At 38.7% G+C, this 12,950-nt stretch overlaps 1 protein-coding gene across 5 annotated transcripts in view; it reads right to left on the bottom strand.

Moving 5' to 3' along the window:
* Window positions 1-254: 254 nt before the first annotated feature.
* APC (APC regulator of WNT signaling pathway) overlaps window positions 255-12,950 on the bottom strand; it is an 88,055-nt gene continuing 75,359 nt past the window's right edge. For all 5 annotated transcript variants that reach the window (XM_060761897.2, XM_060761899.2, XM_060761900.2 and 2 more), the window contains 5 exons: window positions 12,411-12,550; window positions 12,078-12,155; window positions 11,289-11,405; window positions 10,370-10,584; window positions 255-7,669 (listed from right to left, as the gene is read on the bottom strand). In XM_060761897.2, coding sequence (XP_060617880.2) covers window positions 1,102-7,669; window positions 10,370-10,584; window positions 11,289-11,405; window positions 12,078-12,155; window positions 12,411-12,550 — 7,118 coding nt within the window. In that variant the 3' untranslated portion in view covers window positions 255-1,101. The remainder of the gene's footprint in view (window positions 7,670-10,369; window positions 10,585-11,288; window positions 11,406-12,077; window positions 12,156-12,410; window positions 12,551-12,950) is intronic.

Below are 12,950 nucleotides of genomic sequence, written 5' to 3' on the forward strand. Positions count from 1 at the left end.
CTGCAGCTGTTGTGCCTGAATATTAACAGCTAATATCAACTGGAAGAGGACCAGTGTGTGACTGTAACAGGCAGTGGGTGCAATCCAGAGCCATTAAAATCTCTATGAATATTTCTATTGACTTCAATGGAATATAGATTATCCCCAAAGCCCTTTTGAGTAAGTGCATTAGTATATCTATGAAGAGGATTTCTCAAAAATATCAAAATTAAACATTGATTTCTTATGTACTGCAAAAGTAACAACACAACAAATTGTACATACAGCAATAATTTATTCTGAAATGTTCATTTAGTTCTGCTGAGACCTTGCCCATGTCTCATTAATAAAAGAGCAATCATCTTATCTCAAATACCAGAATATACAACAAGTTACAGCATAGCAAAAAACCTACCTACCGTCGGTTAAAATCTAGTCCTGATAAAATAATTTTGTTCAAGGTTTGCACATACACAGATTTCCTTTCTTCTTTTTCCAGAGCACAAAACCAAAAGGTAATCGTTACACCATAACTATCTATACACAATATGTGACCACAGAATTGTTAATCATCATTTCAGAAAATGAACCATCAGTTCTATTCATGCAGAAAAACAGGCTTGTTCAGCAGAAACCATATTACTGTGAATTTCACAGCCACATGATTAATTACGTGATTTGGTGGCTTCACAAATACTAAGATGGAATCATTTATTTATTTGTTTATCTATTTATTTTGCATAAATACCAATTTCTTCTCCCTGATGCACTTTAATCATTTTGCAAATCTAGGAATGAATGATAAAAGCATTAGATTTATTTTAATTTCTGGTGTTTGCCTTTCCTGAATTCCCCCACCCCACCAAAACAAAGAAAGGGTATGGGATGTCAATTAAATATATGTAAAACATACTGTACAAATATCACTTTAGCAATTTTATTGCTAAATTATCAATATCAATTGGGAATCCCTCAAATATAATAAGTGAAAATAAAGAATATCAAATATGGCTTCCAGAACAAGGACCCTCTACAAGAATCAAACCTATTTACAAAAAAGGAGGAAAAGGAATACTTTCATTAAAAATTTCCACATATAGCATAACACATCAGAATTATTTGTTAAACAGATGTCACCAGATAGGATCCAGAATGGCGCTTGGGACTCTGGGCACCATTTGAATCTGCATTTTCAGTCTTTGAATCTCTTTTTTTTGTACTGGTGTTTACTGGTGTTGGTATCTGCGATGGCCGGACAGAACTATTATCCACACTACTTTTCCTAGGGCTTGGATTATAGTTGAAAGGGGTCACTCTGGCTGCAACTGCACCGCTGGGTGAGCTGTGTTTGCTTGAGTTGGTGGAACTAAAGGGGGTGCGTTCACTAACAGTACTTTCACTAGTCTCTGGGGGAGGGGGAGGGTTGGTCAGCACAGGTTTTGTTTCAGTTCCTTGCTTGTCCGGACTATCTGCTTGAATAAATGAATTCAAATGTTCTAAACCCATGGTGCGAACTGGAACATTTCCACTCCCTCCATTTTGTTTTCCATGAAGATCTTTAGAATCTTTACTATTTACATTCCCTTTTTCTGAAACACTGTCAATAATGGGAGGAGTCTTTCCTGTGGGAGATTTTCCAGATCTAGGGTTATTTATAGGGCAGTCCTCAATCCTCACCCACACATCCTCTGTCTTAGAGACCGCAGGTGCCATCTGATAAATTAAAGTTTTTGAATCAGCACCATTAGCAGCACCCGATGAACTACTCTGGGGAGGACTTGTCATTATCTGAGGAATTTCATTTTCTTTTATCTTTCTCCAAGTACCTTTTGTAGGTGCTTGCGTCTCTTTAGCTTGTTTGAGTCCCGAAAAAGAACTTACATACTGCTTTTCATCTTCACTTTTTGCTTTTTCACTAGATTCTGAAGAAGCTGAAAGAATTGAGGAGGAGCTTCCAGTCCGTCGCCAAGTGCTCACACGAGGAAGTGATGAGGAATGTTTGCTGTGCTCTCGTTTCCATGTCCCTGATCTATTAATTGGCAGTCTGGAAGGGCTCTCAGAATGAGATCGAGTTATGTCATGTCGTTTTGTTGGCCTACCATCGCTGTATTCTAAAGAAGGACTCAGGCTAGGAGGCAATTTTCGCCAGCCACTCGTTTGAATGGCTGAATGAGTAGATAAGGACATGTCAGGAAGTGATGGACTTAAAACTGGGGTCTGTGTTTGGGACTGGGTGGGAGAGTCTGGTCTAGAAGGAGACAAAGATTCAAATGAAGCAGACTCTTCTAATTTCCTTCTTAGAGTGGGGCTTGGAGTTTCCTTAATGAAAGTTGATTGACGTACTAAAACAGGTCTCTCTGATCTGTCAGATTCACTCCCACTTGACTTTGCTGAAGACATTCTAGATACATCAGACTTTTTGCTTGATCCACTGATACTAGACATTTGGTTTAATCCCTTTGAGGCAGATTCGCTTCTAGGAATACCACTGGTACTTTTAGGCAGTCCTGTCTGCTTTGCTATAGACTGCTGGCTCAATTGTCTGCCAGGTGATGTATATGCCATTCTTCCTGAACCTGAGGACTTGGTTGACGCAGTACTTGGAGATGATGTCCTTGGTAGCTGGGAAAGTTTATTAGGGGGACTTATGCCATTCCTGCCTGGTGAAATTGAATTTCGACCAGGTGACTGCAGAGGTCTACTTAACGGTTGTTGTTGTGGTCTAGAAGGTGTAGAATCTCTAGATCCGGACCTCGAAGTTCCTTTATTTGATCCACCTGGTTGGGATAGCTGTCTAGATATTGGGCTTGGCTCTGATTTCATAGACGGTTTGCTTACTCTTGGAGAACTAGTAGAACTCGGTGTTTCATTGGGACTTTTGGAAACCATACTCTTCAGCTGTGGCCCCTTTTTAGAAACCGGACTTGTACTTGACGAACTATTTCGAACTCCAGGAATATGAATCATTGTTCTGCCCCTGGAAATAGAAGGCATATTTGTTTGCAATGGTTGCTTCAGGTGACTTGTAAGTTCTGAATTAGACCTAGCTTTGCCTGTAATCAAACTTTTATAAATTTTCTTTCCCCCTTTGATGCCTTTATTTTCAGGTTCTACTTTCTTAGTTTCTAATGTACTCTTTTCTCCAGGTTTAATTATTCTTGGACCCTTATTACTAGTAAAGGGTTTGTCTTCTTGGTCTGGCGTGAGATGGAAAGGTGAACCTAAGGAAATTCCAGATTTTAATGAAAGAATTGAATCTGAGTCTGATGAAGCTTGCCTTGATAGTGATGCTGCGGCAGCAGCTTGATGTAAACTGCTGACTATTGAATTAGCACCTTCCTGAATAGCCTTCCAGTCAAAGTTCTCTGAATCTGGTGAGAAACCATGCTCTGAATCAGGCCTTTGTATATCTTTCAAATCTAGTGTTAAGTCTTCCGCCAAAATGCCTCCCATGTTTCTGCAACTATTTTTTTCACTGTCTCCTTTTGTTCTTGAAGGCCTTTTCTTTTTAGGCATGGCAGAACTAATGCATTCCTGCAAAAGATCATCTTCAGAGTCAATACTAAGAGAACTAAGGGAACTGTTTCTTGAAAAACATACAGGAGTATCTTCAACATGAAATGACTTGGGAGCATAGCCAGAAACTTGTGGCCGATTTGATTCTATCTGTGCCTCAGATGGTTCTATTTGTTCCACAGGTTCACTTTCTTTATTGTTGTTGTTTTCTTGATCAATATCACTCAGAGAACTCAGAGAAGAATTACGAGAGAAACAAACTGGAGTATTTTCTATAGCAAAATTTTGCATTTTCTCATCAGTAGCTGCAATTCTATCTACTATATCTTTGGATGACTGAGAGAAAGAGGTTTGCTTTTGAATCAGACTCTTGGGTTGATTTCTCACTGCTGGAGTATGTTTTTGGCAAGTCTGCATTCTATTAGTTGACTGCTGACTTGAAATTTGTTCTGTATTGGAATTGGATTTAATTTCACTTTCTTTTCCTTTTCTCAGTTCTGCCTTTTCCCTTGAAAGATCTACATCATCATCAAAATCTAGAGAACTCAGGGAGTCATTTCGTGAAAAACAATATGGAGTTCCCTCAATTGGAGTATAATGGTGGGGAGAATCAAATGCAAAGCTTCCTCTTGTACGTTCTTCATTGTTTGGAGGCTTATCATTAAAATCTCTTGAGTTATTCTTAAGGTTCTGTTTCTTTGTATCTTTGTTATCTGTATAAGTCCTCTCACTATTAAAATTGTTTTTTGGCTCTGTGTTTTTTCGTAAACGTGCTCTGTATTCATTACTTTGGGGCATAGGTTTTACTGGTGATGTTGGTTTCTTTTTCTCAACTTCCAATTGATTCTTATTACTTATTGATGACGGTGGAGATGCTTGCTGGATCTGATCCATTATCTTTTTTACTCTGAAAGGCTTGTGACTCTTCCCTTTTGGCATAGCAGAATTAATACATTCTGCAAGGATATCATCACCTTCTTCTGCTTTGTCATCATCCAACCCCACAATAGTCCCAGTTGAATTTTTCCCTCTGTAACCATCATCAGTATCTCGGCCTTCTGTTGGGATGGTATCTCTCTTTTCAAATTCAGCTGATTCCACCCCTGTTACAGATGTCTCTGCACCAGCTAATTCATTTGGTGGTGATTCTATTGTGAGATCACTTAGAGATGTTGCTGTTGAAAAATTTATTGGGGTGCCCTCAACACAATACACTCGTGGCATATCATCTCCAGGTGTAAAACTAACATGCTTTTGCGAATGCAACCTGTTTTGAGAAGGGAGAAGTTTATATACAGGAAGCTGGCTTGGTTTCCTGGCTACAGGTGGAGGTATCTTTGAAGCAGTTGTTTGTGAGGGCTTTTTGGCTTTACGAGAAGACTTTGTTGGCATAGCAGAAATAATACATTCCTCTAAAATTTCAATATCATCTTCATCAGAATCATCCAATATATCTTTTTCAGTTTCTGTGGGTTTTTCTATACTCTTTTCTTGTTTGTCCTTTGTCTCATTTGATTGTTCAAGTTCTGCTTCATTCCCATGGTCATTTTCATGAACAGGTGGCATTATTCTCAACTCTACATCTTTCTGAATAAATGGTTCATCAAGACTCAAAGCACTTAGGCTTGATGAACAAGAAAACCCATCTGGTGTACTTTCGGTAGCAAAATGTAATAATGTGTCTGCATCTTGCAATACCTGCACTCTTTGAACAGCTGTATTTACAGCTGCTTGCCTTGGTCCAGATTCTCTTTTTTCAGTACTAGGTGCTTTAGGTTTGGCTGCTTCTCGCTTTACTTGAGTCACTGGTGGAGGTGGTGGGGTTTTACTTCTACTTGGTGGCATCGTTTGCCCAGGGCTATCTGGAAGGTCACTTGGACTTATAATACCACTTACCATCCCACTGCAAGGCTCACTCTGAACTGAACTAGCAATTGAACGGCTCTCAAAACTGTCCAAAGAACTTACAGAGGTACACCTGCTAAACATGAGTGGTGTCTCCTGCACATAATGTTCAGGTGGGCTCTTGGGAGTTTGAGCACCACTTTTTGAAGGAGATTTGGCACCTGAAGAAAACTCAACTGTTTTATGTCTTGCTGATTCAGAAGGAGATAGACTAGAAGCCTGAAGTCTATTTGATTTTGTTCTAATGTGCTGAGTGGCCGATGAGGCTTCATTTACTGTACCTGCTGCGGACAGATTCCCACTATTTTCTTTCATTCTCCCTACCTTCAAAGAATTGTCAGCATCTGCTACACGTGTGGCTTGATCACGTCCTGTTTCATCTTCAGCTGATGACAAAGACGACAAAGAACTGCATCTTGAAAAGCATATTGGCGTATCTTCAACACAATATGTTTGTATTGTTTCTTGGTTAATAGAGGGTGCTTTGCTAGATGTAGGTTTCTGAGTGTGACCTGTTCTTCCCTGAGCAGAATTTGGATGGAGCTGATGATGTCTTTTTGAGCCAGCAGAGGTTGATGTATTTCCACTGCTGGATGAAATATGATCTGTTTTAGAACTCTGTACAGATGGACTTTTTGAAAAAGAAAAAGATGGCTTTTGTGTAGAAGAGGGAACATCAGTGGAATATTTGAGACTGTAATCTATAGGCTGATCTACATGGTCCTCCTCTTCACTGTATTTTATGCTATAATTGGTTGGATGATCTTCTTCATGTTGCTCCTCCTCAGAGTAACGCTCACTATAATTAGTTGGCTTATCATCTTCATAATCATCTACTTGACGTAAAGACTGGTTCACTTTTTGATTTATTCCGTGGCTGCAGCCCGATCTGTTTTGTTCCGAAGTGCTGGAATCTCTTGATCTGAAAGGAGACACACACTCAGGTTGCCCAAAAGCTGACGGGTAGCTCATATGTTTACTGTCACCACCCTCAGTATATACAGGATATGCTCCACTTTGACTTCTAGACTGCCTTTGCTCACTCTGCTTTATTTCTTCCTCTATTATGTGTTTGGGTCTTGCCCATCTTTCATTCTGTGATGGGCTCTGCCTTCCAGAATTCAACTGTTCATCAGAGTATTTCAGACTATAATTTATTGGAGTATCTAGTTCTCCATCATTGTCATCCATATGATTCGCACTGTGTATTTTATGGGCCAAGTCTGCGGGATACTGCCCATAACTGCAAAATTTACTTTCTTCATCTTCTGAATAAGATTCAATAGGCTTCATTTGTCCTCTTTTGCCATATCCATCACTGCTACTGACACTGTTCAAACTGTCATTAGACGCTCTCTTATACTCCACTTTTGCATAAGGTACAGGGCACGTTCTGTTCTCAGATTTTGGAAAGTTGTAAGCACTGGTGTGAGAATGGGCAGCCGATGTCCTTCTTAAAGCACTCCTGTCTTCTGACAAGCAGTGCATTTCAGTTACAGATCCATTGCTTCTCTCTTCTGGTGGAAGATGCATGCTTGTCACTTCTTCCATTACTTTGGAAATCTGAGCTGCAGCAGTAGAGATCTGCATTCCTATTCGTTTCGAAGCATTCCCAGAACTTTCAGTTGCTGAATGATAGCTGCTTAATCCAAGAGCACGCTCTCGATCCAAACTCCTGTCCTTTTCAGATCGAGAACTCTCTGCATTACTTCTGCTTGAGGAGGAAGACCCAGGCAACACCGTTGTGTTTAAATATGGTGAAAGCACATTACTAGTATTAAAATTTTCAGATCTGCAAACTCCGTCATCATGTCTGCTACCATCCAACACATATTCACTGTACAGATTCTGTTTATGTCTTTGCTTATTGCGATGAGATGTTTTGGGACTCAAATTATCAATGTTGTCAAAAGTCTCAGATAAATGTTGAGCATCTAGCTCTGCTTCAAGTGCTTTTTGCTTTCTGACATGAAGGGATGGTAAACTTGAGCCTGGGGACATGATATTAGCGTCTTTATATTTTGCAGGTCTGTTTGCCATTAGGTTTCTTAGAGCTGCAGCACTGCCCATGGCTATCATCTTGTGCTTTGAGTGTATAAGGTTTTTGAGCATGCTCACTGCTCCCATGTCCCACAATGCTTCCTGGTCCTTTGCATTGCGTGCAGAGAGGTTCCACAGCGTTCCACATGCATTGCTGACTATGGTCAAACTGTGAGACTTCAAGTGATGCAGCAGGGTTTGCAAACAACTGTTCTCTCTTAGAATTTGCCTACAGTTAAGGAAACAAAAAACAAAATACACAACATTAAAATCATGAAATAATAAAGTTGAAAGATACCACATGGGCCATCTAGTCCAACCCCTTGCCATGCAGAAAAAGGACAATCGAAGTACCCCTGACAGATGGCTATTCAGCCACTGTTTAAAAGCTTCCAAGGAAGGAGTTTCTGCCACACTCTGAGACAGAGAGTTCCACTACTTAATAGCTCTTACAGTCAGGAAGTTCTTCCTAACAAATATTTAAACAAGGTGATCAAGTCTCCTCTCAACCATTTCCTCTGAACGCTAAACCCAGTTCTTTAAGATGCTTCTCATAGGGCATGGTCTCCAGACATTTGACCATTTTAGTTGCCTATTAACATTTATTATTAGATGGGGAAAAAATCATTGGCAGTATTTTCAAAGGGTGGCGGCACATATGCCAGTATGTGTTTCTGTTGCTTTTTTCCCTTTGGACTGTAGTAAGAAGTTTAACTAAGCAGAGTAAAAAAAACAAAAACTGGTAGTGCCAGCTCTCCACATTTGTGGGTTTAACTTTTATGAATTTAACTTTTCATGGATTTGGTTAATACAGTATGTCTAATAATTTATAGATCATCCAGGATGACTCTATAGTTAATAGAGCTGTGCAAAATTTTCATAACCCATCATAAGCCAGATCAAATTTGTGAGAGTCGTAGTTATGATGTGGTATCTGATGCGTGGGCCTTGTCTGTGCCAATTTTTTTTTTAAAAATTAGCTAACCGGCATGGGGGGGGGGAACGGAGCTGCAACCATTGCTCCTTTTCCCCAGTGCCTCGCTGCACCCTCCGCTTGCGCTAGGGAAAGGAAATAGAGGAACTCCATGCCAGGTTAGCTTTCTTAGCAGGCAGACATAGGGCACAGGGTTACACTGGAGAAGAGAGACAAAGACTCCATTAATTGTTGCTTAGGTTATAGTTTACTGTAGCTGAGGCTGACTCTTTGCACTGGGGAAAGAGAAGGCGAGAGAGAGAGAAGCTTTGCATGTTGTAGAGACATTGAGACAGGCACTGGCAGGCAGGGGCTTGCTTATTCTTTTTTGGGGTGGGTGGGTGCCTTTTACCGTTAACTGATTTATATTTTTGCTGCATTTTAGAGAATTTTTGAGGTTTACTGCTTGGGCTACATTGTTCTCTGTGTGCACAGAGCCAAAAAGCACACTACCATTTTTTTCACCCAGCTACAACTTGCTTTGGTAGCATTTTCTAGCGCTAGTGTGATCTCTGTGTGCATAAACCAGCAAAAAAAAAAAAAAATTCAACCACTTGTTTATCTCAGCCACAAATCAAAGCATGGAGTCCAAATCCTTGAAGGGGAAACAAACTATAAAATTCCCTGGGTTTTGGGAGACTTTATTCTTGCTTAATATAGTGCTTAAGAAATATCACCTCACCCACTCCAGCCAGCCATAGCAATTAATTTTTTTTGATAAAAAATTAAAAAATCCCCCCAAAATCAGGAGATGTGCTAATCTTTTTGAAACTTAGAGGAAATGACATTCTGGTTATATTGTGTTATTGTAGGGAAATTACAGGACATAGCTCTTGTAGTTTGTTTGTTGTTTGTTTTTGGTAAAAATAAAAAAAATCCCAAAAATCAATAGATGAGTGAAATGTTCTGAAAATTTGGGGGTGGGGTTACAGTTTTAAACGTGTTCTAGTATTGTAACACGTTTCACGCCAATAACTCTAAAAATCAGGGAGAAAAGAGACCCGGAAGCCCCCCCCCCCCCACGCACAATAACCTTCACAAAATAGTAACACATTTTTTTACTAACAATACTTTAAAAGCACTTTAGGAACAAAATGCAGGGGCCTCCTAATTTTGTAATTACTTTTGAAGCATTTTTAATCGATTGCATAGCCCTAATAGTTAACTTCTGCCAGAAGTTGGTATTCCTAAAAAAGTTGGGTTTTTAAATGATAATTATTTTTTCTTTTGCAGAATCCCCATGAAATTGAAGTGCCTACTATAATTAAAATAAAGATATGTGCATCCCAATACAACTAGTACAACTAACCACAGTATTTTGCTTTTTCCTCCATAGAAACTTTTCAGACTGCACGTATCTGGCTAATAGTTTTAAACACAAAATGTTTAAGTAAGTGAACATACTGTAATTTTAAGGATAACTTCAATCATAATACCTGCCTACTTCAATATAACATTTTGTGAATTGTCAAATAAACACCAGCTTCATTAGTACTTTTCATAAATTGATTGGCTTACAGCACATGTTTTAAGTAGACCCTGTGAAGCATATGACTCAGCTGCACTAGAAGCATGCCCACCCTATCAACTTTGCTAACAAATAGGCTACCACTGCTACCTCCTCAACGGTTACTGGGGAACATTAATTCCACCAGTCCATTCACTGGTAGTACTTAATAAACTAGCTCCTTTTGCTTCTTCCTCTCTTTGAAAAGCTTCCATTCCATCTGATTCTCATAAAAAATTCATTTGTATTAAGCTCTGATATCTGAATTTGCTTTTTGATTTCTTCTTCCCAACCCCTTAGCTTTTTTAAATTGTTCATTTTAGGATATATGCTATTTTATTTATTTACTAACAAGCAAGGTGCTCGGAAACTCATTTCACCTGACAAGCAGACTGAAGGCACTTTACATAAACTAAAAACAAAAAGAAGTTACTGGGCAGTAGACCTACCTGTGGTCCTCATTTGTGGCAATCAAGCTAGAGACATTACGCAATATTCCTCCTCCACTTTCAATTATGGCTAAAGTATTTGTTTGACTCCGGTAAGTGAGTGTGCCAACTAAAAAGGCAAGAGCACCATCCACAGCACAGATATCAGCTTTATTCTCAGTGCAATGTGCTGACAAATTCCATAAGGCACTCAGTACACTTTTTAGAGTTGATTCCTACAGAGACAACAAACATTCGATTACAGTTCTGGTATGCAACCTTTAACTAAACAAATTCATGACAATTTTGATACTATAGTAGTAAAACTATAGGACTGGATATGGTCTGGTAGAGAACACCTGCAAAAAAATCTGAAGAGTTTTTGCTTCACTCCTATAAAATCTCACACCAGAACACCAGTGCAATGCTAAATATGTCTACTAAGTTAGCAATGCTGGTTAAATGAGACTTTCATTTAATTAAAGATGCAAGGTCAGTATTGTAATATGATCAGGAAAATTTCACTGAAATCTATCTACTTGTTCATCTGATTTTGCTAGGATTAAAGTGCAATAAACTTGGTTTACAATTGCTTTGCCCATAGAGGTCTTCTGTCACTGAAACAGAAAGGGGCCAATTTGCAAGTTATTTCATTTCACTTTCTAGCAACTTCCTAATCCTCATTCCCCCCCCCCCCCCCCCGGTGCCAAATCCTTTAAGAGAAAAGGGGGCAAATGAGACTACACAAAAATTCTGGATATTTCCCCCAGTTATTGAAGCCTCAGGAAATCAGGAAGCTGTCTTATTATGAGATAAATTGTCCATCTGGCTTAGTATTATTAGCGCTTCCTGGTGAATTCCTCTTCAGCGTTTTGGGATTTTTTTTCCCAAAAATGAAAAATGATTCTAAATATTTTACAGATACTTCTGTGGACTATACCTTTTTAACTTCCAAAGCACACTCCATCAAGGCTTTCACACTTCCAACTTCACGTAATGTCTTCTTACTGTTCACATCTGCTCTCCAAGATAAGTTTCTCAAAACACTTGCAATGACCTATTAAAACATTCATAAAATTTTGTGAGTTAGCAGTTAATTAACCAACAATCCATTAACATTTCAAAATGCAAGATTCCTTAATACAACTTTATTAGATGAAGGATCAAACAGCACAAGATAAGTTGTCAGCTTCTTCTTATCTTCAGAGGTACATGTCTACACTAAGGTACTCCTGATCAAAATTCCCAGATGCCACCAGTAAAAAATAAAGGTAAAAGGTAAAATTATATTAGTGAATGAATAGCTGACTTGGTTCGATTTTGAAACAACAGGGACATATAATTTCAAGATGACTGTTACCATAATTTCCCAAAATCCTAGTCACTAGGGCCAAATTTAAAAGATTATGCGTTTTGTAATACCAAAAATCTGTAGAAGCACCACATAGCCTAATACACAAAACATTAAGAAAAGAAAATGGAAAAAATGGAAAAAGAAAGGGTATAGATAATAGAGGAAGAAAATCCTCTTTTTTCGTGTCAGGAATTACTTGAGAAACTGCAAGTTGCTTCTGGCGTGAGAGAATTGGCTGTTTGCAATGACGTTGTCCAGTGGGTGCCTGGATGTTTTACCATCCTTTGGGAGGCTTCTCTTCACTGATAGTGTGTGCTGCACAACATGAATGAAATAAATAGTAGCAGGAATATTCCAATAGGAAGTAAGATGTACCTGCTGCAGATCTTCACTTTCAGATTTTAACTGGGCTACAAGAGCCCTCATGCAACCCTTCATCGAACACAATGTAGCCTGTTTAAAGAAAAGAAAGTAGATTATTTAAAAAACCCAACTGATGAATCAGTGTAATTATGGCATTGTTCACATGTTAAAATATTTAGGAGTAGAATAAAAGAAAAAATGGCATTATTTTTGTTCACATTTTGTGTCTTAAATGCACCAAGAATAGCTAAAAAACCAAAACAAAGCAATAAGTAACAATAGTTTGAAAATTCTAAATATTTAATATTATATAAATCAATAAAAAGGGCATGTAAAAAACCCTACCTTATTAGCTACATCTCCAAAGGTTAAATTTGTTAGGGCCATTCCAGCGTATCGTCTTAATGTGACACTATAGTGATCATTTGTAAGCCCATACATTTCACAATCCACCTGAAGCAATTCTGCAATGGCCTGCAATCCCCCTGTGAAAGTGATTGAAAAGTTTGTTAGAAATAATTATTATTCTTAACCAACATATATTTCTCCCTAGTACAGAAATGTCAGGGACAAAGCAAAGGAACAATAACAAACTCTCTTGATTTCAACAGAAAATGTGTTTGAAGTAATATGGAGCATGCCAAGACAAGAGTATCAAGCAACTTAGGGAAATGAAAGCAAACCAACTGGCTCAAAATTCAGACAAATCGTCTTATCCAGGTTAGATTGTTTGTTTGTTTGGGTTTTTTTTTAAAGCTGGGATGGGGAACCCATGGCTCACATGATGTTATTGTATTGAAACAACCATTATTCCTAGTCACTGGCTGTTTTAGCTGAGGTTGTAAGTATCTAGAGCCCAATATTGTCAGGAGGCCATATCCTTTC

The sequence above is a fragment of the Anolis sagrei genome, chromosome 2 (genome assembly GCF_037176765.1).
Source record: "Anolis sagrei isolate rAnoSag1 chromosome 2, rAnoSag1.mat, whole genome shotgun sequence".
Taxonomy (NCBI): Eukaryota; Metazoa; Chordata; class Lepidosauria; order Squamata; family Dactyloidae; genus Anolis; species Anolis sagrei.